The 27,075-nt window shown below is 54.1% G+C and overlaps 12 protein-coding genes across 12 annotated transcripts; 4 read left to right on the plus strand and 8 right to left on the minus strand.

The window, feature by feature from the left end:
* Nucleotides 1-1,700: 1,700 nt before the first annotated feature.
* LINJ_36_3770 (hypothetical protein, unknown function) lies at nt 1,701-3,314 on the minus strand (the record flags this gene model as incomplete). The annotated part of the gene is made up of 1 exon (XM_001469620.1): nt 1,701-3,314. The coding sequence occupies one exon, from the start codon at nt 3,312-3,314 to the stop codon at nt 1,701-1,703; it is 1,614 nt and encodes a 537-aa protein (XP_001469657.1).
* Nucleotides 3,315-5,179: 1,865 nt separating this feature from the next.
* On the minus strand, nt 5,180-5,491 carry LINJ_36_3780 (conserved hypothetical protein; the record flags this gene model as incomplete). Its single annotated transcript, XM_001469619.1, has 1 exon — nt 5,180-5,491. The coding sequence occupies one exon, from the start codon at nt 5,489-5,491 to the stop codon at nt 5,180-5,182; it is 312 nt and encodes a 103-aa protein (XP_001469656.1).
* A 2,542-nt stretch (nt 5,492-8,033) lies between these two features.
* LINJ_36_3790 (hypothetical protein, unknown function) lies at nt 8,034-8,924 on the minus strand (the record flags this gene model as incomplete). The annotated part of the gene is made up of 1 exon (XM_001469618.1): nt 8,034-8,924. The coding sequence occupies one exon, from the start codon at nt 8,922-8,924 to the stop codon at nt 8,034-8,036; it is 891 nt and encodes a 296-aa protein (XP_001469655.1).
* A 489-nt stretch (nt 8,925-9,413) lies between these two features.
* Nucleotides 9,414-9,779, minus strand: LINJ_36_3800 (conserved hypothetical protein; the record flags this gene model as incomplete). The annotated part of the gene is made up of 1 exon (XM_001469617.1): nt 9,414-9,779. The coding sequence occupies one exon, from the start codon at nt 9,777-9,779 to the stop codon at nt 9,414-9,416; it is 366 nt and encodes a 121-aa protein (XP_001469654.1).
* Nucleotides 9,780-10,277: 498 nt separating this feature from the next.
* LINJ_36_3810 (conserved hypothetical protein) lies at nt 10,278-11,459 on the minus strand (the record flags this gene model as incomplete). The annotated part of the gene is made up of 1 exon (XM_001469616.1): nt 10,278-11,459. One exon carries the CDS (start codon nt 11,457-11,459, stop codon nt 10,278-10,280), a length of 1,182 nt encoding a protein of 393 aa, XP_001469653.1.
* A 468-nt stretch (nt 11,460-11,927) lies between these two features.
* LINJ_36_3820 (conserved hypothetical protein) lies at nt 11,928-12,524 on the minus strand (the record flags this gene model as incomplete). Its single annotated transcript, XM_001469615.1, has 1 exon — nt 11,928-12,524. One exon carries the CDS (start codon nt 12,522-12,524, stop codon nt 11,928-11,930), a length of 597 nt encoding a protein of 198 aa, XP_001469652.1.
* An 899-nt stretch (nt 12,525-13,423) lies between these two features.
* On the minus strand, nt 13,424-15,181 carry LINJ_36_3830 (conserved hypothetical protein; the record flags this gene model as incomplete). Its single annotated transcript, XM_001469614.1, has 1 exon — nt 13,424-15,181. One exon carries the CDS (start codon nt 15,179-15,181, stop codon nt 13,424-13,426), a length of 1,758 nt encoding a protein of 585 aa, XP_001469651.1.
* Nucleotides 15,182-15,491: 310 nt separating this feature from the next.
* Nucleotides 15,492-16,160, minus strand: LINJ_36_3840 (nudix hydrolase-like protein; the record flags this gene model as incomplete). The annotated part of the gene is made up of 1 exon (XM_001469613.1): nt 15,492-16,160. One exon carries the CDS (start codon nt 16,158-16,160, stop codon nt 15,492-15,494), a length of 669 nt encoding a protein of 222 aa, XP_001469650.1.
* An 823-nt stretch (nt 16,161-16,983) lies between these two features.
* Nucleotides 16,984-18,006, plus strand: LINJ_36_3850 (conserved hypothetical protein; the record flags this gene model as incomplete). Its single annotated transcript, XM_001469612.1, has 1 exon — nt 16,984-18,006. One exon carries the CDS (start codon nt 16,984-16,986, stop codon nt 18,004-18,006), a length of 1,023 nt encoding a protein of 340 aa, XP_001469649.1.
* Nucleotides 18,007-18,371: 365 nt separating this feature from the next.
* On the plus strand, nt 18,372-18,839 carry LINJ_36_3860 (putative calmodulin; the record flags this gene model as incomplete). The annotated part of the gene is made up of 1 exon (XM_001469611.1): nt 18,372-18,839. One exon carries the CDS (start codon nt 18,372-18,374, stop codon nt 18,837-18,839), a length of 468 nt encoding a protein of 155 aa, XP_001469648.1.
* Nucleotides 18,840-19,412: 573 nt separating this feature from the next.
* LINJ_36_3870 (mitogen activated kinase-like protein) lies at nt 19,413-22,346 on the plus strand (the record flags this gene model as incomplete). The annotated part of the gene is made up of 1 exon (XM_001469610.1): nt 19,413-22,346. One exon carries the CDS (start codon nt 19,413-19,415, stop codon nt 22,344-22,346), a length of 2,934 nt encoding a protein of 977 aa, XP_001469647.1.
* Nucleotides 22,347-23,065: 719 nt separating this feature from the next.
* On the plus strand, nt 23,066-26,293 carry LINJ_36_3880 (conserved hypothetical protein; the record flags this gene model as incomplete). The annotated part of the gene is made up of 1 exon (XM_001469609.1): nt 23,066-26,293. One exon carries the CDS (start codon nt 23,066-23,068, stop codon nt 26,291-26,293), a length of 3,228 nt encoding a protein of 1,075 aa, XP_001469646.1.
* Nucleotides 26,294-27,075: the final 782 nt, after the last annotated feature.

The raw sequence follows: 27,075 nt of genomic DNA on the forward strand, positions 1-27,075 counted from the left end.
CAAGAAAAAAGAGGCGGGAAGAATTGGGAGAGAGCGCGCGAGCGAGAACGAAAGCAGAAAACGAAATCAAGGCAAAGGAGCGCACATCTATAGTTCCCGCACAGACACGCACACGCCCACACATACACACACAGGCCGACCGACCCACCCACAGCTACTCTGGGAGGTTGAGAAGCATGCGCACATGATGCTGCAGCCCATCTGTCGTATCCCCAGCAGCAGACACTTTGAAAAAGGTGGTAAAAAAGGGAAGGGCAACGGCAACAACAAATGAAAGAATAAAAAAGATAAAGAGGGCTAGAGAAACGAGAAGGTACGTGGCGAGCGAATTCGGCGGACGGCCAGGGGTATAAGCTCATCAAGCACAGGCACTTGCGGGGCGAGGACACACCTAGCTCCGCATGGTGTCTTGTAGCCTCCTCACGTGCTCGAACGCGTGTGTGTGTGTGTGTGTGTGTATCATTCCCCTTCCCTGCCCCGTCTCTGCCTCTACGTTTTGTCAAGTGTATCAGTGTTGTGCTCACAGGCAACCCCTCTCACATGCGTGACGCAGCGGTGATATTCGGCAAAAAGTGTCATGCAAAAGACACAAAAAGGATACCACGCATCACAAGTTATCCACTCAGCACAAAAAACGTCCTTGCCTCACTCCGTCGGTGATTACAGCAGTGAATGCCTTCGGTGCCCGAGCTAAATGCCCGTCAGTGCGTCTCCTCTGTCGACACACAACATCAACATCACCCATCATACATCAGCGACTCCGCGCACCACAGGGAGGAGGGGAGGGAGGGGGGTATGCGCTGAAGTGAAAACGGAAAGCCAGACACGAACAGAAGATAAGAGCACGTGCCAGGTCAAACATGAAACGAAAAGAGGCAAATGGATCACCGATAGCGTACGCTTTATATGCATACTGCCAGGGCATATGAGCGTGCTTGAGGAGAGAAGGGCAGGTGCAACAACATGCGCTGGCAGCAGAGGGGCCCACAGGAACTTGGCCCTCACTCAAGTGCAAACAAGAGGAACGGAGTGTGGGTGGTGTTGGATGGATATGAAGAGAGCAGGGGAAGCCCGTGAGCCGCCGCTCGACCGGAAAGACACAAATGGAGAGAAGCAGGAGGGAGGGGAGTACGGCAATGGCGAGGGAAGTGTCACCAGCATCAAAGCCACAGCAGACGGAGAGGACGGGGCCAGGAGAATGTAAAGAGAAACACACACGCGCGTGAAGAGCAATCAAAAAAAAATGTTCGAGCACGCGCAAAGTACTCAGTGGACCATGTTATCACAAAGGAAAGCAGGGGTGAAGTGCCGTGCAGAACAAAGAGCTCGAGGGAAACGGAAAGTGAGCAAGCAAGAACGGAAAGAAACGAAGCGTTGCGAGAGCGCAGGCAGGGAAATCGCTTCGCACAAGACTGCATTGCAATACAAGCCGTGCCGGATTGTATGTGTGGACGCATTCATCCGACATTCCCCAATGATTGCCTGCATGTGTGTGTGTGTGTGTGTGTGAACGGAGAGCGATGTATCGGACACCGCAAGTACGCCGCTTCTCGGGGTCTCCACACAACCCTTCTCCTTCCCCTCCCCCCATTCTCCCATCCTCCCATCCAATGATTTTGTCTCGCCCTATGTCATTACTGCCCCCTCCTCGCCGCAGCAAAAACAGAGACACGCGCAGAAACGAACTGAAGACATCAGGACTAGGCCACCTTCCCCCGAATAAGAAGCTGCAAGTGCAACCACCAGCCATTGTAGCACAGCGCTGATACCGTCCATAGCAGCGAGGAGGACACGACACCGAACGCCATCCAGGAGAGCGCCTCTACGCCTGTGAAGGACTGCGGTAGCATCAAGAAGCGGCCTGCTCCAGCGGGGCCGGCGCCGCCGTCCACGGCCGTCACAAACGGATCCGCCGCGCCTGTAGACGAGCCTTCGGGCAGTCGCACCCCAAACGTGTAAACGCAGCCGAGTCCGCCCTCCACCGCCTCCACGAGCGGATGGTAGTTGTCGCCAGCGCCGTCCGAGAGGCTCGCTGTGACGAGCGATACCTGCTGACGCCACAGCACATAGCACGATGGACGCCCAATCGAGATCCACCGCGTCAGCGTGAGATCTGAGGAGAGCAGCAGCACCCTGTCCAGGTCTTGGTGTTGCATGTAGATGAGATACGTGACGCGGCTCACGGCGATGCGGACGCTCTTGATAGTTGCGAGACTCGGGACAATGGAATTCAGGTCGATGGCCCGCACCTCGGTTGTCGAACACCGCATTGGCCAGTAGCTCACTGTGTGCAACCGCACTTCTCGGCAGTTCATCACGGCGTACTCGTCACTATCCTCGCATGGGGTGCCGTAAACGTCTCCGCAGCTTCTGTCCACAAAGTCCGAGCACGAGGAAGAAAGAGAGGTCAGTCGTTCCGCGACCATTTCAGGGTAGTTATTGATCTTGAGCAGACTCACGCCGTCTTCATTGGCGCACAGAGCAGAGCTGCTGCCCATCCAAAATGTTCGCCAGGCAGCGCTGCTTGTGCCCAGGTAAAAGTGCAAGGGTGGCGCCGGGTGGGTCGTATCCACGTGCGCGGGGGCGCTGCCGCTAGTGCTGTTACCGCAGCTGCTGAAGGGATCAGACAGCGGCACAATCTGCGCGCGCAGGTGGGTCGCTACGAGGGCGGACGGCGGCAGGTTCGACGCTGCGTTGTAGGTGCCCTCATGCCGCTTGCGGTCGACTGGGGTCATCTCCAACCAGCACGCAATGTGAACGCTGGCGGTGCAGAAGAAGACGTGGCGATTGTAGTCGAGCAGAAAGTGATCGCCGTCTGGAGACGCGTAAAAGCCGTCTGTCCCGACCGGCACCTCAATCATGGTCTCGATAAGGCAGTCAAAAACGTGCAAATCCCCTTCGCGCGTTTTGCACAGGAGGTACCGATTCCCGCTAAAATGCACGAGCGAGGATGGAAAGGCAAAACAAGCAGGAAGCTCCCTTTGGTGCTCCGCCACGTACCCATCGTCGTCCACCAGCTGGGTGTACAAGTAGCATTCCATTTCGTCGATGTTGGATGTGTCTGTGCCGCTGCGCACGAGCACCAGAAGCCTCTGCTCCTTCTCCAGAACACCGAGAGCCAAAATCTGACTAGGTGGAGCAAGCTCGACGTAGTCGTCTCTCAGGCAGGGCCACACCAAGTACTTCTTCTCTTCATACGATATGAACGAGTCGCTGACGATCTTCCGACACAGATGCGAGACTCCGCTCAGCGCCATGAGTTCCTTCTTCGTCAAGTAAGACGCAATGAGAAGCACAGTGTCGGCGCATTCCATTCTCACGAGCTTAAATACCGAGAAGCAGTATATATGTGTATATGTATATATAAGAGAACCCACAGAGGCGATCTCAAGACCACAGATGCCTTGAAAGGCAGCCCGGAGCCTCTCTATACACCTTGTGTGCGTGTGCGTGTGTCTGGGAGGGGGAGGGGGAGCAGAGAGAAGACAGCCGCAAGCACACGTGGACGGGAGTAAAATCGGGTACGGCAGGATTGGCGACAGCGTTGAGGCGCTGCAGCCACATCACAGAGGGACACAATGAAAATGCACTGCGTTCCTCACTTGCGCGCGCACGAGGCCAGGTAGACGGCAAGAGGATGCGCGCTGCAGTGGCAGAAGAGTAGCAACCAGCTATGAAAGGAGCGGGCAAAGAAGGGTACGCAGAGAAGAGAAGCAAGGCGAGGGTGAAAGTGAAAGAAACGGAGAGGCGGGGGAAGGAGGGAGAGTGCAGTAGACGTAAGAAGACGAGCGTGGTGCGTTGATGTGGTGCTGTAGCACCCAGGCACTTGCGTTTGTGCAGGCACCGGAGAAACGCACTGGAAGAAGGGAAGGAGAAGGGCACTACTCACAGGCCTCTCGCCACGCGTGTGTCTGATGCACAAGAAAAGCGAGGCAGGAGGGGTGCGGAGTCGGACGTCGTGCAAAACACTGGCACTCCCAGGAGCATCTTCGGTTGGGCCCAGCGGGCAATTCGCTAACCGTTCCCGGCTTACGACGCAGAACACACAAACACAATAGCCCAAGAGCGTGCCAAACGTAAGCGCCGCCTGCTCTGCTCCCGCTTCTGTGTGTGTGTGTGTGGCTTCTTTTTCTGTTTGTTTTTGATCTCGTGCCGATACGTTACCTTCAGCCATCCCACCTCCTCTTTCTCTCTCGCCCACACAAAACGCATACATGCATACATAGATTTATAGAAGCATGCGTCGGTGTGTTTGTGTGTGTTTGCGTCACAGAGTTTCCAGGCGAGACACATACACGGCGAAAAGGGAAGAAGAAAGGCAGAGAAGACACAAGCATCACACAAGGAGAAAAATAAACAAGCACACGCGCGTGCATACACATACACACAGGCACACACGCGAAAAAAAAAGGGAAGGAAAGCAAGAAGAAAGTACGCTATCCATCGAGCGTGCATATATACAGATGATAGAAGCGAAAAGACAGGTCGGTGATGTGCTTTTTGTGTGTGTGTGTGTGTCTTTTTTTTCCCTCTCTCCCTTTCGGTCACACACACGCACACAAAATGAAAAGATGATGAAAGGGGTTGGGGTGTCACTCTGATGGACTGGGTGCATGTCACACGTCTGTATGTATACAGAAAAAGAAAAAATGCCCCCTTTTTGCCCTTCAAAGAGAGAAAAGCGTGTGATCTGGTGGCGGTCAGTGTGTGTAGGTGCGTGTTTGGTAACTTGCATGCGGCACGGCGTACCCTCCACGTCTTCTTTCTCTGCCTCGAGCGAATGGGGACGGGTAGGGAGGGAAGGGCCGGGAAAAAAGATAGTGGCAAGAAAGGGAAGGTAAGGAGAGCAAGCAACGCACACCTAGAATACATCAGATAGAAGAATCGAGGAGGATGAGGAATAGAAAGAAGGAGACAAGTTGCCCTGCGAAGCAGACCGAGTAAGAGGAAAATGAGGGCGGGCGGCGAGAGGGCTCTGCTCCGGCAAACGTGCATCAAGTGACAAGGCACAAAAAGCTTCAAAAAGCAATATGCGCATATATATATATATACATATTACATAGTGCTGAGAAGCACACCAGCACATGCCCACGCAGGCAGCAACACGGGCTCATGGCCTCTCCACACCCACTTCATCCCTCCTAATGCCTGTTGCACGTGAAGGGTCATCTTGTTTCTTTTACCACTGCGCAAGGCTGAGCACGAAGCACGCGAACTCCTCGTAGCTCAGGGATTCATCGTGAGTCGCGGCGTACTTGCGCACCATTTCATCAAGCTCCTTATCAGAGAGGTCCACACCGTAGTGCTCGAGGCCCATGTAGAACCTCTTCACCACCTCCACCGAAACGGTGCCGCTGTGGTCCACGTCCAGGGAGTCGAACAGGTCCTGGATGCGGTTGTCCGTCACCGGCAGCCCACCGATGTTGTTCTCCACCTCGTCATAGGTCAGGTGGCGGTTGTTATTGTGGCCGGGGATGAGGCTCTGCTGCATGGCTGCGAAAAAGGTGTTTAGTAGGGGGAGGAAAGGAGTGTAAGACACGTCGTAACTACACTTAAAAGAGAGTAGTTGCGGTGGGGATGCGTGGTCGGTGGGTGCGTAGTGTATGTTTCTAAACAGAGTCTTTGGTGTGTGTGAGACAGAGTGCAGGGTTGTGACAGAGAAGGAGCTGACTTCGATGAGTGTGCAAGAACGCAGGCCAAAAGCAAGAGAACGAGAGCGGGGCAGAGGACAAGGGCAGAAAAAGGAGTAGCTGGGCAGAAGTCAGGCGCAGAGAGATGCACATCTGTGCACGCTCTGCGCTGTTTCAACCGTGGAGTGAGAGAAAAGAGAGGAGGTGCAGCTCACCGTCCTCGTCTCTCGTGCACTGTCACGTGCAGGCAAGATCTGCGAGCGCATGCCCCAAAACAGCCATCGCGCCAGTATTCGAGCAAGCAGTTCGTGCTGCCAGGTGTCTTGGGCACCGAGAACGACGGAGCTTCGCGGAAAATCGACGCTTTGCCTCCTCTTGCATGTACGTCTTTCCTCGCTGCGATATGTCTTTCCTTCCAAGCGGGCTGTCGCCGATTGTGCGTGTGACACACATGTGAAGAGGAATTACGCAACGGAGTAGCTTTACGCGCCAACCACCCGTTTGAGGCATAAGCCAATCAGGACCAGGACCGAGAGGGAAAGAAGGAAGCACGAGAGAGAGAGAAACAAAAACTAAAGAAGGAAAGGATACAGAAGAAACTGCAAAAGAATGCGGAGGTACAGGAGAGAAAGCGGCGTGCTAGAGACGTGAAACAGAAAAGAAGACAGTGCGCGTCTTCGTCTGGTTCGCGTACGTGTATATGGAGAGGCAAAGTAGGATAAAGAGAGGGCGACACACCCACACACACTAACGAATACGCACACACACACACAAAAAAGAAAGGCAGCAAAAAGACGTCATGTCACCAACCATCGAACTAGCATGTGTAGGGGGTAGCGCTCCATCACCGAAAAGCACCACGTATGCGTGCATAAGTGTGAAAGCAAAAACATGAAGTATGTGGCAGGAAAGAAGGAGCAGCTGGGGAAGCGGAGGTGCGGACACAGAAGCGTCGCAAGACGACCGCAAGGCAAATCAAAGAAAGAACACAGCAAAACAATCTTAGCGGCAGTTGAAAGGCGGCAAAGATGCCCATACTGGCGTGTGCATGCGCCATCGTAGTGGCATATCCTGGAGACTGCGCATGCTCCGCAGGTTGGCAGCGAAGCCCCGCTGCAGAATCAAGAGGGGAGGGGGCACTCACAAACCCGAAAACGAAAGAACATCTCGGGGCGGGTGGTTTCTCTACCGCGCCGCAGCTGAGCATAGACGGAAATATTAACGAATACACACACCAAGCCGACGAACAATCCCATATCTGAGTCCCGCAATGTGTGGCACCAGAAGCAGAGGAAGAGACACTACGAAGTACAATGAAAAGGACACTGAACGCAAGAAAACAAAGACTCAGCATACGCACACAAAGCAATAAAAAAGACAACAGTTGAAGTAAGTCGAATAAAGTCGAGACAAGACTGAAACCACAAGACACTCAACAGGAGCAGGAGAAAAGGCGCAGAGCACTTCATTTTTATTCACCTTTCAACGTGTCCGTTCTCTGCCATGGAAAGTGAGCTCAAGTTCACCCTATCCCCAGCCTGGCATAGGCCCCCACCAGCGTGGTCCAGAGCAGCCGTGTACACAGGTGTTACAGCAACGCACCGGCCCAGTTATCAAAGCACGGCGGCTGCCTCACAGTCTACCCAGGCCGCCCCGCGGGTCGCCTCAGAGCCGCTCCCCAATCATGCCGGTCGCCACCTGGTGCATCACCCTCGGCGTGGCTCAGGCTCCCCGCACCAGTGGGCAGTGAGGGCCGGGTGGGATGCGTCGGAATCACGATGCCACCTCGCCTGTCACATGAATGGCCCGAGCATATTGGCTGCCGCGGGCCGCTCCAACGCAACGCCATCCAGGACCTGACTGCCGGCGCCAGTAGCGATGAATTGCACTGACTTCCCCTCGCCGTAGGTGCTTGGCCCTTTCACCACGAGAAGTGGCTCGGCACTTCGCAGGGGATCGAAAGGGGAGGGGGCTGCTTGACTTCCTTCCACACAGAATGGGGGCGCTGAACCCTGGATACCATGCTGAGGTGTCTCCCACCATCAGGGATGCAACAATCGAAAAAGAAAGAATAAAGATGGGGTATCAGCAGACAGCATCAGCCAGTAGCCTCTTTGTATGCTTTCCAGTTTCAGCACTGACGAATAATAAAAAAAAAAAGAAGGCCACCGGTGCCGTCGAAACACAATGCAGCACTGTAGTAACACGTGGCGCAGCTTTCTTGGCAGAGACTGCACCAAACAAAAAAGAAGGAGCGGGCTGAGTCGCACATGAAAGGTGGCGCGGGAGGAAGGGAGACGGAAACAAAGAAGAAGCGCAGCAGGACGAAGCAATAAAAGCAGCGGGGTAGCCGGCGCACAAAAGCTTTTTGTGTGCATCGAGGAAGAGTACGCTAGCACGGTCTCAAAATGGTGGATGGCGAAAGGCGAGCTGCGCATACGGGGGAGGAGAGTTTACTTCTCTTCGCGGTGCTTCCGTTGTCGTAGCCGTGTAGTACGAGGGCAAAATGTCGGGGTAGTTGTTGTAGCCATCTGTGGCGGACAGCGGGGCGCCGCGGCGGTAGGAACTAGGGCACTGCACGAACGGTTCCTGTGAACCCCATCCATCAAAGGTTTCTGCCAACGAGTTGCCGCCCTCATAGTCGGCGTCGCACGCGTAGGCTACCTCACCCTGATGTCGCGGAAGCATCTCATGCCAGTGCCGCCGATGATGTCGCGATGATGCGGAGAGCTGTGAGTTTGAGGCGGCTGGCATGGTACTCATGCTCACGAGATGGTTTAGCAGTGCTTGATTTCGGCGCTGCGCCTCTAACTGCGCGGCCCACAGCTGCTGTTGGAGTGCTGCCTCCTCCTGCACCTGCACCTGCATCTGCTGCAGTTGCAGCGCCTCTTGTCGTCGCGCTTCCTCATTTGCTGCCGCCACGATTTCCGCCCCCTTCGCCTCTTCCTTAGCGCGTCGTCGTTTCTTCCTGTAGCAGTAAAATACGACTATCCCGCACAGCGCAGCCAACACAACAGCAAGGGCCACGATAATGATCAGGGTACTCTTGTCTGCCAAGAACGATGTAGTGGTGGCGCTGGAGTTACTAGGTGGCGGCGTTGACGCTTGGCTGTTGCAGTAGACATAGTTGCCGCCGAGCACGTCTTGGTTTAACCAGTCGGTGCACCAGCCAGCATCGCAGTCACAGGTGAGCGTGGCCGCATCCCACACTCCGTGATTGCAGTCCACATCAGAGTCCGTTGAGGTAGTCGTCGCCATCGCATCAGAGGAGCGCACGAGAAAAACTCGGTGCATTACCTTCAACTCACCAATCGAAAAGGGTGTAAAGCGGCAAACGTCTGGAGCACTCAGAATGAAGTAGTCTGCGCGAGTCTTGAGAGAGAAACAAGCAACGATGTCAACTGTGCAGCGTTGAGGCACCGAAAGAGGTGGCAATGTTGCGTGCCGAGGCGGTGAAAGGAAACGCGCGCGACTTCACAAGAAGAAATCCAGAAGGCGGATGTGAGGCGGAGGTAAAGAGAAAATAGCAGCGGTGCTCGCAGAGCGGAGAGAGAAGGGCTTCCTATGGTAAAACGGCCAAGGATAGGCCGAGGTTGGGCGAGGGCAGCTTCGCTGTTGCGCAGCGACACTCCATTTCATCATGAGGTAGCACGGTGAAAACATACAAAAATGGGCGTTGCCTCCGTTACCTTTGGCGCGCTGTCCTGTACACATTTCCGTTTTTTTTTACTCTTTCTTTCTACAGAGGGACAGAAGAGCTTGTGTTGCAGTCGTGATGAGTCTCTACGCCGCCTCGCCTTGAACGGTGGCGGCCCGCATCTCCAGAACGCGCGTGCGGACCTCTAGCGCCTGCAGCTCAGCGTAGTTTTTGTGGGCATCGCTCTGCAGCACCTTGAGAGCTGCGGCCTCCTTCTCTCGCAGTTGCGCGTCTGCAAGGCGCACTTTGGCGTTGCCAAGTTTGGCCTTCGCCTGCATTGCTAGTTTGTTCCGAAACAGCCCTTTGAAGAGCGACACCTTCGCCTCGTACTGCTCCAGCACCATTTCCTTTGTGCAGTTGCTAGGACTCAGCTCGAGAACCTCGAAGCTGTTGCTGCAGGCAAGAATTCTCTCGGCCTCCCGTGTGGCTTCGTCCGAGATGACAAGCGCCATCTGCTGCAGATGGCGGAGAAGGGCGTTTGATGATGATATACGGAGGACGGGGTAATGTACCTTTCGTTTTTTTTTGAGAGGGGAGGAGGAAAGAAAGGGTTGAGGAAAGGTTGAGTGGTGGTGGCACGTGCAGGATGAGGGCAAGCGGGGGTGAGGTGAGGTGATGTGTGCGGGGGGGGGGAGGAGTCCGCACGATTGCGATCCAAGCGAAAAGGCGTTGCGTGCGAACATGAGGGGCGCATGCCAACCTACATTTTTTAAGTCCATGAGGTGCAACGTTGTCAAATGTGTCGCGAAGCACATCAGTCGCACTGCGCGTTGCACGAGGTGCTTCTACTCCCTCCGTGTTGGTGTTACGTGGAATGGCGAAAGCAACAGTAGAGGGATCGGAGACGAGGGGGGTGCAGCACGAGAGGCGAAAAGGGCACGAGGACAGAACTGCGGCTACACGGAGAAAAAGTGAGACCGCCAGCTGGAACCACATTTACTATCAGCGCTTCACCACAACAGGTGGTTTAGGTCGTCACCGGGGATCAAGTCCATGCCTAAAAAAGAGCCCAAGTGAAGTTGCAGTTTCTTGGTGTAGGTCGCTCTGTTTGTACGGGGATCAACCACCCATTGCACCACAGTACCGTCACTCGAGCACGCGGCAATAATAATCACAGATGAAGCAGGCGGAGCAGCCAAAATGCAGATGGAGTTGAAAATGTTCATGAAAGAGAAGCAGCGACGACGGGTGACGAACTCTTTGCACACAAAGCACGTTTGTGGGTCAAGGACATACGTGAGAGCAATGGTTTCATCCTCAGATGCGCTGGCAAGCCACTGAGAGTCATCCGTGAACTTTCCAGCTGTGGGGGTGTAATCGTGAGCACCCGTGATAAGCGCCATCGGCTGCAGGCGAAGGACATCCTCCCCGAGAGCGCGAGTGGTGTTGTCTGACCGGGGGCAGTATAGAGCAATGAGCGATGTTCCGCTGGAGATGGCAATGAGGCCACTGTAGTAGCTTACCTCGAAGAGCTGAATGCTCTCTCCTAGCGAGTAGTCGACCCGCGAGATGAGGGACCCGGCGAGCACATCCCACTGGCATATCACCCCGTCGTCGCCCGTGCTGAAAAGCTGCAGCGCAGGTGACCTGCCGCGTGCGAATTTGACGAAGCGAACCCAGTCTGTGTGGCCAGCAAAATGGTGAAGGGGCTTTAAATCGGATGTCCACACGGTGACCGTGGCCGTTCCACCCCCGGTTGCAATGTACTTGCCGTCAGGTGTGCACGAGATACAAAGTACGTTTTGCGCGTAGCTGCTGGAAGCACAATCCTCCGTCACTCTCAGATTTCCGCCTTCAAGGTAGCAGATGCCATTGGAGCTGCAGACAAGCGTACCCTCAGGTGTCACTGCCACACCCGAAATCTCGCTCGTTAGTCCGTTTGGAATTGAACAAATAGGCCATAATGTGTTGCCTTCGCAGCTGATGGTCTGAATGCCATCACGTGAGACGGCGATGAGCGCCTCTGTCGAGAACATGTAAAGTGCTATCGAGGACAGCCGGATAGAATCCAGCTTTCGATGCAGTAGCAGCGAGCAGAGAAACTGTCGCGCCGCAAGGCCTGGAGTGGGCTTATCCCGGAAGGCTGCGCTTCGCAGCGTGTAGCGGTTCACTGTGTCGATGATTTCCTGCATGCTTCCAGCGTTTATCTTGTCCGGTAGAACAATGTGCTATTATGCCAATCAACCAAAGCAGAGGCCTTTCCTTCTGTTCGGTCCCGCCGTGCACAGTCGCAACGGCATTTCTGCCGGAAAAGTGAAAAAGGATCGCGATACTTTTTTTTTAGGAAGGCGTGGAGAAGACGAGAGGCAAAGTTGTGGATGGCACAATGCCCACTGGGGAGCTGAACGGTGAGAACGAAGGGCGACCAACTGAGCGCTGCAAAAAAAAAAACAGCCGATTCGAAAGAGGCACTACACAAACAGGAGTGGTTACTTTTTAAAGCGCCGCTTCCTATTTCCCTCCGCGACGAACCTTGGCAGAGTATTGTGGCAGTGTGCCGTATGTATTCGTGTGGTTTTTTTTTTCGGGAAGGGGGCTGCGTCCAACCCACAAATGTGTGATACGTAAGCGTATTAGCCTCAACGACAAGGCAGCGATTCTCACTTCCAGAAAAAGAGGCGCTTCATCAGCGGCTTCGAATCAGTGCTCTCTGCTGAAGTAGGCACAGCACTATGCTCTTTCATGGGGGCCTGCATGCCCATGATCTTGCGCTCCTGCAGCGCAACGTACGGCTTGTACGTTGTTTTGTTCTTCTCCAGCTGTGGAAGATTGAACTCTCTAATCACTCCCGGGTCTGTGACTTTCCATCCGTACACTGGGCATGGTTCACCAGTAAGATACGGATGAGTGCTGGGATTCGGCGGCTTGCCGCCTCGAAAATACAGCTTGTTGCCGCTTTTGTGCCACACACCCTGAATCATCATATTTAGCACACGTGGGATTTCGCTGGGGTTTCGCCGAAGGTTGCCACGAAGTTTAGAGAGTGGGTGTGTGCGATTCAGCCCAATACCGAACCCCGTTCCATCGGCGCCATGGTCCATCCACGCAGGCCATTTGTTCTCTCGTAGAATGCTCTTTGCCTTATCAAAGCGCCCGCGATCCTGGTCATAGGGAGTGTCATGGAACGGTTTGGTGAAAGGGTAGACTGACGGTGCGTTATGAAACACGGCCCGCCTCGGGCCTGTGCACCACAACATAGCAAAACCACTCGAAAGCTACTGAGAGCATGGAAAAGAAGCAGAAGGATAAGTCGCTTGAGTAAAATCAGCCAGTCTTCGCACATTTTCTCCTATTCGATTGCTGCATCCCTGATGGTGGGAGACACCTCAGCATGGTATCCAGGGTTCAGCGCCCCCATTCTGTGTGGAAGGAAGTCAAGCAGCCCCCTCCCCTTTCGATCCCCTGCGAAGTGCCGAGCCACTTCTCGTGGTGAAAGGGCCAAGCACCTACGGCGAGGGGAAGTCAGTGCAATTCATCGCTACTGGCGCCGGCAGTCAGGTCCTGGATGGCGTTGCGTTGGAGCGGCCCGCGGCAGCCAATATGCTCGGGCCATTCATGTGACAGGCGAGGTGGCATCGTGATTCCGACGCATCCCACCCGGCCCTCACTGCCCACTGGTGCGGGGAGCCTGAGCCACGCCGAGGGTGATGCACCAGGTGGCGACCGGCATGATTGGGGAGCGGCTCTGAGGCGACCCGCGGGGCGGCCTGGGTAGACTGTGAGGCAGCCGCCGTGCTTTGATAACTGGGCCGGTGCGTTGCTGTAACACCTGTGTACACGGCTGCTCTGGACCACGCTGGTGGGGGCCTATGCCAGGCTGGGGATAGGGTGAACTTGAGCTCACTTTCCATGGCAGAGTACGGACACGAAGAACAAAAAAGTATCGTTTTGTCGAATAAAGGCAGCGACTTTTTTTTTGCCACAGTAATTAGTGGAAAGTCGTGTCTCTACTTGTTGCTGAAAATCAGCGCACTGCTTTTTTTCTGTGAGTCGCATACAAAGCATGTGTAAAACATGATAGTACCAAGCCTGGCTAGCTTTTCATTCGCGGTAGCCTGCAGCGAGAAGGAAGGGATTCTATGAGGACAAATTCACGTCACACCGGAGGTGAACGGTGGAACGGGTAGAAGATACTGTCGTCGAGAGGCGGCAGAATTGGGGGCGCGACAATCCTGCGCATAATAGTTGCCTGTGAGTTGGAGTCATATCGTGAGAAGCTCACCTTGAAGGTGAACTGCTGATATGAAAGTGCGTTTCCGTCGAAATTCGTCTCATTCCAGATTTGAAATGTTCCAACAATGGGCGAAGCGAACGCGCCGACAATGATGTCTTGTGGATTATACTCGGCACCTGCACGCGCAACCACAAACTGGTAATGTAGGCCCACCGTAATGTTGCTGCACTGGCGAGTGTACGCATTGTAAGTACCACTGGAGGAAGTTAGAGCATTTGATAGCCCAGTGATAGCAATCCAGCTCGTTGTGTCGTTTGCAAGAGCATCATTAGTAACACCTATTTGATCCAGAATGGTGGGTTCACCATCGACAGTGACGTTGATCAGGGCAGCAAGGAGGTGACCAGTCCCAACGCTACAAATGTCTTGCAGGTCGGACTCGTTCATCAAAATTAGACACCCACTGCTGATGATCGAGTGGAGAAAACTAGCTCGCCTCCACTGATTGCTGCCGCACAGCCTGCCACCAGCTGGCACTGCGAATCCACTTTCTCGCTCCAGGATAGCACTCTTCCCGCCGTGGGTGACTAAAGTACCAGAACGAATCTTGTCACCAGAGAGATACCCAGGAGTTGCTGCAAAAATATTGCTCGGCACAGTTGCATTTTCGCCGGTGAAGGCGGCTTCAAAAGATAATGCAACGTACTGCATTAGCCCAACGCTACTCAGAGTGACGTTAAGGGCTGCCTCTATCAGTTTCCCGCTTTCATTTGAAGAGTAAGAAAAATGAGCGTGAAGGTCAACAACCGCATTGTTGCACGTTTTACCGTCAGAAATTGTTGCGTAAGTGCTGGGCGTGGGGACAACGGTGGGGCCCAGAGTGTCCAGTAGCGCGCCGGATGAGTCGTGAAGATTCAGCGTCACGGGCACAAATTCAGGAGCACTGCTGTTGTACCCCAGCGTAGCCTGTAGAAAGAGGTTCTGGTACTTTGCTACTGGAAACAACAAGCATATTTGAGCGCCATTCAACGTACATGAGGTGCCTTTGATGGAATCCAAAAAACCGACATTTCGCCCGAGCGCGCTGCACGAGCCGTCGCTCATAGTGGTCGGCAGTTGGAATGGAGCCACACGGCGATATGAAGGGCTTCCGCTGATGACCACGTACTTCGCCGTTGTCAAAGGATCGCCTGCCGCGTATGGCTGGCTTACGGTAACCGGTTCGATGGGCGCGGTGGGAAGCAAAGGCTGTCGAACATCTGTAGGCACTCTGAAATATCGGTAGAGCTCACTGGGATGATTTGTCCTAATAACGCACACAGCGTTGTAGCCTTGCAATTTCTTTTCTATGTAAGTTGCATCCTTTCCGTTGATTCGCTTCAGAGAAGTGGCTCGGTCCTTCGGGTAGCAATAATCTAAATATGGAGAGCTGTACTTTTCAGGGAGGCAGTAGAAGAACGCTGCTCGAGCACTGGCATCGCAGTCCTCATCGCAACAACAGAACGAATCACAAATACCTCGAGTAACGTCGCAAACACACTCCCCTAAATAAGGGGAGTTCAAATTACGAGCATCTGGTGTGCTGTTTGGGACGTTAGCCCAGTCCACCGGTACCACTACGATTGGATAGGCAAATGCAGAGGTGGTTAGAAGCAGCACACACAGGAGCCCTTGCAACATCACGGGCACGCGAATCCTAAAGAAGCGAGCCAACAACAAAAATAAATCAGTTCACCGCACAGGAGGATGCCAGAAAAAGGAAGCAGAGGAAAATGATATTTCGTGAGAAAGCGAAACAATCCCAGGCGCTGCGAATACGTTTGATCCCCAGGTATTAGCATAAGCGAGCATTTATGATTTAGCAGAATATGCAAATCTCATAGTATCGCTAATAAAAAACTATGATAATCCCTTTCTGCATTCTAGTATTGCAGCTTTGCGGTGTGTTTTGCTTCAATAGAGTTTTGGATCTGCACGTGATAAAAGTGTGTTATACGCTCCACGCCAGAGCTTCCATGAATGTGTATAGCTTTGCGTCTACAATCGCGCGCTGGCCCTTTTCCGCGTATCGTTTGACCACATCCGAAAGTGCACTTAACGCGTTCTTGGGCTGAGAAATAGGAATCATGAGAACCTCAATGTCTTCCCCATCATCCAGGTGCTGTTTTGGTTTCTGATTTTCTGCGCGCTCCCCGTCAACGTCGAGACGCACCAAAACGCAACATGAGTCAGTGAGGCCGGGCTCCGTGGAGAGTGGCGGTGAAATAGACACGATGCCAGCTTCATCCACAACAAAGCCGGTTTCCTCGTGCATCTCACGAATGGCAGCTTGACCAGCGTTTTCGTTGTCGTCCACCAAACCGGCTGGAAACTCCAGGCAAACTGAATCCACTGGTGGACGATACTGTGCAACAACAACAATGAATCTCTCGCTGCTTCTCCGTACCACGGCACAGATTTCGACCGCGTCCACTGGGATCGGTGCCGGCGAGCGTTGAAAGGCGCTCACAGGTGTGGATCGGGTGGTCCTCTGCACCATTTCCCATTTATTTCCTGGCTGCGCACCATCGTCACTGGCGGTGTATGAGAGAGAACAAAGTCGTGTGAATTTGAGCCCACTGACGACTTCAAGCCCCGTTCTGAGGTAGGTATGCTTCATGGTGTGTGCTGCTGTCCAAACAAAAGGGGACTGACGCTGGATAGGGCGCTGTGAAGGTACTTAAAAGCGTTTACATCTAGGACTGAGACTCTTGTATGGAGGGGGAAATGGAGGTGGGGAGACCGTCGCAAGCAAACCGGATGGGTGAAGAGGAAAGCTTATCATTTTCGTTGGCAACTCCGCTTGGGGAGGGGGGAAGAAACCAGGAGCCCGAGCAGCTTATCAGGCTCTCTGCTCCCACGCTTTACCCTCGCTCAGGTGCTCTGCGTTGGGAAGCACAGCAAAGATATGTGTCCACTGGCAGGAGATGGAGTGAATTTGCAGCATCCACTTCTGACTTGTTGCTGCCCCCCCCACTTCACCACTATGTGCAGCTCTCTTGTACTCGACGAAAACTATGTCTTGGGGGTGTTTATATTGCATTCCACACTGTGCAGTCCCTTCTCAAAGCGCCCCTGTCCGCTGCGGAAACACTCAATAAGGTGGTTTCTCTGCCTCAGAAGCGCCTTCAGTTTAATAAATTGAGGTAGGGGTGAAAATGATTTGTTTTCCTCAGCACCATAAAGAAGACTTGTACTTGCGCCATCGAGTTGATCATTGCAAGGAAACTAGCACGCTCCAGCCCTGTCAAAGGAGGTATTTCGCCTCCTTTTTTTTATCCGTATGCTCTTGCACGCGTGTTTTCAGCGACAGAGAGGAAATCTGTTTTGCAAATTGTCTGACCTTTTGCATCTCTCTGAAAGAACACAAAGTCGTGCTTCTTTGCGCTCAAAGGCAATCTCGACCTTCTGTTTGTCTCACCACTTCTTCAACCTCACTGTTGATGATTACATGGACAACGCTTTCGTTTTCCTTTTGCTCCTCTACGCATCATCAGAAAGTAAGCAGAAATCTCGTTTGTGTAATGAAGGCAACGTCGGGTCGAGCCCCCCTTCTTCGGATGCTTGACGACTGTCGAGTCTTGAGTTGTCAGCGCAGGTGGCATCTCATCAAAGACGACAGAAAGCAAAACGAAGAACTGAAGAGGGTTGAATTCGCACCCACCTTTGAGCGTGACCAAATCGTCAAAGGCGTTGAAAGTGGCACCTACGCCGGGAGCTCAACAACTGGCGATGAGCCGATGGAGCCACTGTCAAGAGGTCTGATGAACACGATGGAGGAAACACCGTATCGCGTCAGTTGGTATGACTTTCAAACTGTGAGTCCTGCAAAGCGGTTTACCTACTGGGTATACCGTCGCTTGCGAGATCTGCCACCTGAGTGGCAAGAGTACTATCGCAGTATGGTGTATCAAGAAATCAGCGCTAGCCGTTACGTAAACCAAACGTGGGATTGCTTTATGATGGTTGTTGATGGGTATCGCAAAGCGAAATGGGTACTTCGAAAGTACGGTGTCAAGGTCGACGAGAGCCTTATACCGAGACCGTACAACAATTTCTGGGAAGAAACCACACACGAGGAGCGTGTCTGGGCTCATCGGCGCTCTCATCAAATGAAAGAACTACAGGCGCTGCAGCGCGACGATGATGAAGCAGTCTTCGGGGCGAGCATGATGAATCGGAACGAAGTTTCTTATACGTCAATCAAAAACCTTCAGACCGGAATGCAAGGTGGAACGCCTCTTCACGCTCACGACCTACCTGCTCCAAAAGAATCAGAATTGAGAATGTCGCGTCAGGATGAGGAAATGAGTAGTGCTCTCATGTCGAGCATCGAAGATGACAAGTTGTGGAACCCAGTGCTGCGATCTCGATTGCACACACAGCGCCAACGAGCAGAGGCGGAACTTTACGGCTTCGAGGATGAAGATGATGACGGGACTGCTGCTGAAATTCAGCGAAAGTGAGCACAACGGGCTTATTCTTTTTTGCTAAGTCAATATGTATTTTTTTTTCGCCTTCATGCAACGAGGGAAGGAAAAAAGGGAACGCTTTTTCGGCAACGAGCACCGCAGCCTGTGATGCTGCGCGGCTCCATGAGGTGGTAAAAAGAACAAGCAATGACGCTTTTTCGCCTGATCTAGTTCAGCTCTTGCGCACGCCGACGTGGCAGGTAAAAAGTTGACCCTCTTCGCGATCTCAAAAAATGTAGCTTTCCTGTCTCTTCTCCTTCCTCTTGCGGTTGATCGCGCTTTTTATGTGCAGAGCAAAACCACACGCTTTCAGCCATATCAACAAAGGGCATTCCGTTTGCACTTTTTTCTTGTGGAAGATGGCGGACCTTCTTTCCCTCCAACAAATTACGGAGCTTAAAGAAGCCTTTTCCGCATTTGATGTTGATTGCGATGGTAGCATTACTGTCGATGATTTGGAGCAAGTGTTCAGTTCAATTGGCCACAAAGTGTCCAAGAAAAAACTGCAGTCGATTTTGTGTGAAGCTGACCTAGACTCCAACGGGGTGATCGACTTCCCGGAGTTCCTCACGCTTGTGGCCGCTAAGCTGAATGACCCGGAGGAAAAAGAGCTTGAAATGCGTCGTGCGTTTCGCATGTACGACCTAGGAAACACCGGATTCATCACTGTGCCTAATCTGCGCTTTGTGATGGGGCGCCTTGGCTGCTTCCTGACACCAGAGCAGGCATTCGACATGATTAGTGAGGTGGATGCGGATGGTGACGGAAAACTCAGCTTTGACGATTTTCGCCGTGTGATGACTGAGGGATGGGGCGCGACGCCTTGACTCAGGCTGGAAAACATGTATCATCATTTTCGCCCCTTTCAGTTTTTCTTTGCATGTTCTTGAACCGGAAAACTATTGTGCTGGGCCTGTTTGGAAAGAACAGCTCTCGTCCATCTTTCCCCCCTTCGTGACATATGTTTTATTTTTTTTCTTCCTACTCTTTTTTTCGTTGCTTGAAGAGGAGTAGAACGGGGGAAAGAAACATTGGGCCTCTACTAGTGATAACGTATATCAGTTAGCTCTTTTCTGAGAGGCCGTGAAAGCTGGAATCTTCTTGGGCTCGTTGATAAGCGCTCGTATACGCTATACTTTGCTTTTGCGAGCCTTTTCATCCTGAGCTGCATATATGTCGTGGGCACCTGTGTGTGTGCGCGCGATGGCTCTTCGAGAGAGCGATGACGCCGCTCTCTGTACATAAAATCGGCACTCTTTGTCTTATCCGCTATTTTTTTCTCGCAGTCACTCCCTCACAGGCTCGAAGTACGTATTCGTGCCACACTCTCATTTTTGTTTATTTCGCGATGCGAAACATACATGAAGCCACTATATTGCAGTTTATGCTAAGTGGAAGAGATGAGCGGCGCCTCAGTGAGAATCCCCATCGAAAAATATGATATACACGATGTTTTCTTTTCCCTGAGTGTCCTGAGGAAGCTACCGGAGTACACAAGGGAGCTGGAGGAGGGCTCTTCAGAGACATTGTACCGAATTATTCATAGCTCGATTTGCGCCGCCCGTTGGTACTATCGCCGCTACTCCCGGTACGGAGAATTCGTTCATTTACTCAACACATATGCGGAGTGTATTGCTGTGAAATCGTCCAATTCTGCACTCCGAGTCGCGGAGCTACTTGCAGCTCGCACTTCCCAACTTCATACCCCGCAGCTGTGGCAGCGGCTTCCACTTCCGATTGCCGCTTCTCTTCTTTTTGCCGTGATTTGCTGCACTGCGACGGTGATACTTATCGGTATTGGAGAAGATTGCTGTCGAAAAGCGGATGTTGCTGCGCTGATACTGAGCTGTGTGAGTGTCTTGTGCCTATGTGCCCTGTTTCCACTCATTTACGCGTCCCAAAGGCGGCGCGGATACAAAGGGCAGGAGCGGCTTGTTGACCGCATGGTGCGAATGGCCTGTGACAACGCTCAAAGCCAAAATTCGTTCTACAACCCGCTGTCGGACCGAATTGAACTCACCGAGCGAGTGATAGTCGAGGACGCAGATGCGTTCCTTGTTGACGCCGACATTGCCCATCGTAACCGAAGGGCTATCGCGATGCTCTTAACAGAGGCCACCGAAGACGAGGGGAGTGTTGTCTTACGGAGCAGAGGCCTTCCTCCTGCTATGATCGGACTTAACGCCATCTATAGACATACGATCATTATCATGACGGACTTTGATGGGAAAGTCGTAATGTGGAGCGATGGTGCGGCTACCTGCTTCGGCTTTAGTGCACGAGACGTCGAGGGGAACAATATAATTTCGCTTCTCTATGGCGAACGGTCGGTGGAGCTCTACGCCACAATGACTGAAGCCGCTGAGAAAAACTTGGACCTCTCCGAAAAGGTCCTCACCGTAGCACATATGGGCTTGGGCACTGTCTCTATCAGCGCAACAGTGGTCGTCAGCCGAGAGGCCAAATCGAATCAGCCCGTGGGGTTCACCCTCATCGGATCTGTACGCTCCGATGAGCTGTCGCAGACGCAGGCGGTGCTGCACTCCTTTTTTGTGGCAGAACTGTCGCAGCTGTCTGTCAAGGACAGTCAATTTCGCCAAATTGTGGACTGCTTGCGGTGGAAAAACCTGCGTGACCTCTCCGCGCTGGCGAGGGACTGGAGAAGCGCGCACATTCGGCAGCTGCTGTCCGAGGTCATCAAAGGTAGGCAGCGCTACGTGAGCGTCGAGGTCGATCCAAAGGTAACCGAATTGCCGCCTATCCTCTGCGACACGGTGGGTATCAGTGCTGTGCTAAATCGCGCTTTCGAGCTGTTCTGCGAGAAAATTCGCGTCCGCGTTGAGCAAAAACGCACGACTAGTGCGGTGTACCAGCTCATTGTAGTTTACCGTCATGACATGTCTGGGCTCAACCGAAATACCTTGATTGACATCACCCGATCTGCAAATGACCTTGGTGGCATTGTAGTTGACTCCCCTGGTACGCTGAAGCTGTTGTTGCCCTTCATGGTGAAGGATGAGGCAATTCAAGCCTTGAGGCCCCAAGGTGCCGCTGCACAGAAGCCGATCGGACACGACCCCCTCATTGTGCTACTCTTGGAGAAGAATGCTGTGCACCGTCACAACATATCTGCCTCCATCTGGAGCTGCGGCCATTCTCTTCGGCTGGTTGAGAACGTTCGCAAGGCGCTACAGGCCATCGAAGGATCGACCGACCTCGGCTGCGCTATTATCGACGTCGACGTGAAAGGCTCTGACCGCGTGATCGAGGCACTGCTGGCGAAGCACATCTACATAATCGAAACCTCTGAAGCGCTAGACGGCGGTGCAAAACGCGGTGATGCCCTTCTGAAGAAGCCGATCTCGAATGAGGCCCTCCGCAAGGAGCTAGAGAAGGCTACCTACAAGTGCGAGGAGGCGAAGCGTGCCGGTGAGGAGCTGCTGAAGCGGCGAGAGGTGTTCGGAAAGGTGCGCAACAGTCCATGGACACAGGGCCGTCTGCTCGGGCGTGGCGGGCACGCTGCCGTGTACGAGGCGACTTCAACCTTGACGGGCGGAAAAATGGCTGTCAAGATCATCCGCGTGTCTGGCAACTTTGAAGAGCGCATCGACGAGTTTATGAATGAGATTGGGATTCTGTGTAAGTTGACACATCCGAACATCATTCACTACTTTTACTGCGAGCGAACGGAGACAACCCTCAACCTCTTCATGGCGATGGCTGACCAGGGTACGGTGGCCGACCTTATCAAGCGCTGCCCACGACTGCCCGAGAACCACGTCGCCACCATCACGAAACAACTTCTGCAAGCGGTCAACTACTTGCACGAGTGTGGGATTATCCACCGCGACATTAAGCCAGGCAACATGCTCATTTCGCAAGGGCAGCTGAAGCTGTCCGACTTCGGCACAGCCACCACGAACGTTCGAGAGGGCACAGTTGGCACCATCAGCTACATGGCCCCAGAGGTCGTTGATGGAAAGCCGAGCGGTAAGGAAAGCGACATCTGGTCGATTGGCTGCGTTGTCTGTGAGTGTTTGCAGATCAAGCGCTCTGGTGATGGCTTGCTTGGGTATGGCGCACCAGAAGAGTACCCGAGTGATGTATCCGCTCAGGCGATCGACTTCATCAAGGCCTGCATGCAGAGAAATCCCTCAGAGCGTGCAACAACTGGCACGCTGCTGCTGCACGACTTCATTGTACACCTCGACCAAGAGGTGTCACAGCTGGCTGAAGTACTACCGGAGGCGGCGCCAAACGAAGAGGGGGCAAAGACACCTAAAGCCCGCAGCAGTTTCAGTGACTCCACCGTCATCAGCTGGTCCTTCGACTAGTCTCTGCGTTCTCCGTACTCTTCTTGTTTTGCTGCTTTTCTTTCGATGAGCGGAAGTTTGTTGTACTGCTCTCCCTCCTCCTTTTCTTTTTCGCTGCCGGAGGGGTCTGCTGCGATTGGTTTCCAAGTAGCCTGATGCACACATATCTGCGCACAGGAACACCCACCTGCAGCGACTTTTGAATTGGCAACGACGCCAACAAACAGAAAAAAAAAGCGTACTGCTATGCAGCCTCGCAAATGTCTCTGAAAGAAAATCTAACGCCCCTGGGCACACACTTTTTGCCTGTGGTTCCCCTTCTCTCTGGAAAATGGCGGTAGGAGACGTCCCCTCCATAGGGAACACGCTCTATTTTGAATGCCATGGTGCCGCCCCTTCACTTTATCTCTCTCACTTACGGAGCGGCAGCAGCGAGCTTCATGGGTGCTGTCGAATCGACTCTCTCACGAGCGTTTCTGTTTTTCACGACACACAGAATCCGATTAGATGGTTTGTCGCCTCTGATGTACGCCACTACCGCCTCCCAACGGACTCGGTGTTCTCTCCCCTTTTCCCTTCCCTCGCTTTCGTGTCTTTTTCTCTCTGGTGGGTCCTATGCAGCCCCTTGATTCTTTTCCGTGCTGCAGACTACCCCTCCCCCTCCCTCCACTTCTTACAGCTTGCACCACACACCTGACCTCATTAGCACGGTCATACCATAGATCCCTCTCTGTTGCACAATGGTGGCGGGGCAATCCGGATCAACACAAGGGTGCTCGCCGAGCCTCTCCACGTCGCTGCAGGAAGCTTTCCTGCGCTACGATCCCAAAGAATGTCGGCGCAGCGCCAATGGACCAGCAGTAGAGGAAGTACGCCCGATGCTGGCGAACCGATACTTCAACATGGACCACCTCGCCCTGTGGAAGCCGTCGTTGCTCACGTCTCTAGGCGAAACATGCCGTCGCGCTGTTTACGTAAACGAGTATCATGCGCTTCTGTGCAGTCGGCGACTGGTTCTGGTGAATAGCAAAGGCCGGTACATCGTCTTCCCCCCCTTTTGCGACACTCTGAACGACGCCTACGTGGAGAGGGTATCCAAGACGTGCACGCTAGTGCTTGCAGCCGTTGCATCTGGCGTTCACGTGGCCCTTGTTCGGGACTCTGACATCCGGAAAGCTGATACCCTCCAGAGCGTCTTTTGCCCTACCGCGTCTGCCGTCGCCTGCATTCACCACGTAGGAAAGAACTTCTACGGCTTGTGCTGTGAGAACTGCAGCGTGGAGGGGTTGGCAATCACGCTCGACAACGCTCACTCTCTGCACCCTGAGCTGCATGCGAAGGTGCTGCCCAGCCGACACGGCTGGGTCCAGGCAGCTTGCGACTACCTGTCCCCGAAGAGGTACGTGCACAGCCTCTTCGACCGGCACAGGGGGTATCTCCTAATGCTCTCCAGCCGGAATGTGTCGCTGTGGATGTACAGCGACGTAACTCATTTGCAGCTCGAGTGCTCCGCCGCGCTTCCCCGGGAGGCGGTTGTAGCGATTGTGCCCCCGTTGCAGGATGAGTATGGAGAGGCGCAGGTGGCTGTCCTCATCACCAGCAGCGGCAGCCGTGTGCCGGTGCATTTGTGCACCACGGCAGGCAAGCGCGGAAACTCGTGGTCGCTCTCCGTAGGTGAGCTGCGCGGTCTCCCTAGTGGGGTGACAAACACGGTGGTCTCACTGGCATGCGCGTGCGGTTCGTCGCTGCTTTTGGCGGATCAGCTCACCTCTTCTCTGCTTCTCGTGACCCGCTGCGAGCCGTTTTGCGAAGCCCCTGACAGTTCCACGACGCACGTTGTCACACAGCACTTCTTAGGCAAGCCTATCTGCGGCGTCGGTGTCGAGAAGAGCGTGCGCGATGGCGGCAGCTTTCTCACCTTTGTCGTGTACTGTGGGGACTCGACGATTGTGCGTCTGGGCCGCATGCCCCGTGGTCAACTCCTGCAGCGACAATTCGCGGCCTCCGTAACGAGTGGCATTGATGCACTCAGCAAGCTCGAGCCGCAGGCGCAGGTGGTCCTTCTCCTTGACGCGGTACTAAGCGGCCTCCCGATCTTGTACCTGTCACAGTCCCTCGAACCCCTTCTCCACCCGTGGGCGGCGACAGTGTGCGGAGTGCGCCTGTCAGATGGCGCTCGTGGCATCATCCATCATGCAATGCGGGGCTTGAGTGAGCTGTCGCGTTTGTGCTTGTCGTTTCACTACTGGCGACTGACGGAGGAGCTGGCGCAGTCGAGGTCTCGGTTGGAGAAGAGTTGTACCATTCTTGCCGAGGTGCTGAACCGTGGCGGCTGGCTGGACTGCCCTACGCGGCAGAGACTGGAGTGGGACGATGACGTTCTGGTGCGCGCAGACGGCAAGCTGACGGACATCAGCGCTGTGGACGCCCAGGCAGAGGTTCTGCAGCTGCTGCTGTCATCTGTGAAGCACGCGACAACGATCGCGTGGCTTTACGACTTGGTCCTGCAGACCGGCACCACCTATCGATTTCCTGGCCGACTGGAGGACCTACTATGGAAGAGCGACCCGGTAGCAGTGCAAGTGTCGCTGTGCATGGATCTACTGGCAAAGCACGACAAGGACATCACGGACAAGCTCCTGCAGAAGGAGCACGTACTGCCGCAGCGCTGCCGCCTCGCCGCAACCCTCCTGTCACTGGTGTTGGACAGGGCGTTCGAGCCTGTCATGGCATACACAAGACGGCACATCCTCGACATTGTGCAGTATGATCTTCTCTCATACACGACGGACCTCCTCGAGTCAAGCTTTCCTACCTCGCAGCCTCGCATTCGCCTCCTGGTGTACCGCTACCCGCACGATCACAGCGTCTCATCCGACATGCTGTCGATGGTCGAAGCCATTTCTTCAACCGGCGATCTCTACAACACACTGGTGACCATTCTTGGCGACGCGGCGTGCGACAGCGAGCTGAGCTCGGTCCTGCTCGATTGGATGGAGTGCCACACCCTCGCTGACCATCGGATTTTGACGTTCGCGAAGGTTGTCGTGGACATGGGACTCTGCGTCGACCCGGCGCACACCTTAACAGGGCGTTTTTTTTCGTCGGTGAAGCAGCAGGCGAACGGAAACGCGCAGCAGGCGGCGCTGCGTTTTGCCGAGCTGGCGCGCAGCAACCTGTCTGTACCCCTCGACGGACGGCTTCTCGCTATCGAGCACGCCATCACTGCCGTGCCGTCGGACGACAATCGACTGATTCAGTTCCTGTTGCTGCTGCAGCAGCAGCTGGCCAGCCTGATCGCTGAGCACCTGGCCGTCGGCAAGGATCTCGTTTTCGCGCGCGGCACCGTGGAGGCGGATCTGCGGGCGCTGCGGGAGCACTACGTCAATGAGAACTCTCTCTTCGAACTGGCTGGACGCTACAAAGTGCTGGGCGGGTGCAGCATCCAGCTCGACTTGCTGAAGATCCACTCAGACTCTCCCGAGCTGCTGATTGCCAATGCGCTGACCGGTGTGCTGACGTTCCTCAAGGCTGTGGGGCTGTCTGCGCCACAGGCGGTGCAGCGTGTTCTGCGGGAGTACCTTGGCACCTTTCAGGCCCCATTGCCCCTCTTCCCGTTTGTTGAGTTTCTTGCCTTTGATGGCCAATCCCCAGCCCTGGCCGTTGACGAGCTGGAGAAGGTCGGCGTGCCGCTGCCCACCATTTTTGATACCTTCATGAGCTTGCTGGACGGCCACCGCAATCCGCTTTTTCAGATTGGTGACACGGTGCTGGCTCTGGGGCAGCTGGTGCCCAAGATCAGCCCTGCTGTTCAGCACATCTGCGCAGCACACTTACTAGAGTGCAGCCGGAGCATGCTTGCAGGAGAGCAGCGCGCCATTGCGTTGACAGAGGAGGATGTGCACATCATCAAGCAAATCGGGGACGACATGCGGAAGCTGTCGCAGCGGAGCCAGACAGCATTCTGACAGCATACACGCCTCCAATCCCACTCCAAAATTCCTCCTTGATGGCTGCTTCCGCTCGTCAGTTCTCTCTCGTTTTCGTGGTGTTTGCCCATTGCAAGGAGACGCACCACCTTCACGGGAGGTGGCCACTCCTCATTGCTCCCCCATTTCAGTGTTGTCTAATCCCCGCTACCTGCCAGAGGCCCAGGGAATCTAAGACACAATGAACAGAAGCAGAATCGCAGCTGCGCCTTTCCCCGACCGCCGTTGAAGAACAACGGCGAAGCGCCTCTGCCAGTCTACCTCCCCTTCCACAGAAGCACAACTGTTTTTGGCAAAACAGTGTCGCCTCTTTCTCGTTTACATGTGGGCTTCTCGTGCTGAGGAGCCACTTTTGCGGAAGGAGGTTAGATGCCTGTTATCATGGTACACTGGTTGGGTTTGTGTGAGTGTGTCGCAGAGACCTTCTTACTCAACGCACTCTATCCCTTCCCTTTTGTCTCTTGTGCCTCCATTTTGAGTATCTTTCTTCCTTCACCCCGCGCTCACTCATGCCACAACCTGCCACCGCTTCTTCCTCACTCGCTGAAACCCTCTTTCTCTTACCTGCCTCAACGTATGCCGTCACGTATCCGCAGCGTACCCTACTTTTTCCTTTTGTTCTTTGTTTCTCCGCCCTCTGTCTCCACTTGCCCTCCCTTTCCATCTTTTCTTTTTCTTGGAAAACAGCCCCTGATATCACCGGCTTCAGAGGGGAGAGGGCCCGGCCTTTTACCTTCCGTCATCTCTCATTTCGCCTTTTC

Source organism: Leishmania infantum, chromosome 36, assembly GCF_000002875.2.
Source record: "Leishmania infantum JPCM5 genome chromosome 36".
NCBI classification, from domain to species: domain Eukaryota; phylum Euglenozoa; class Kinetoplastea; order Trypanosomatida; family Trypanosomatidae; genus Leishmania; species Leishmania infantum.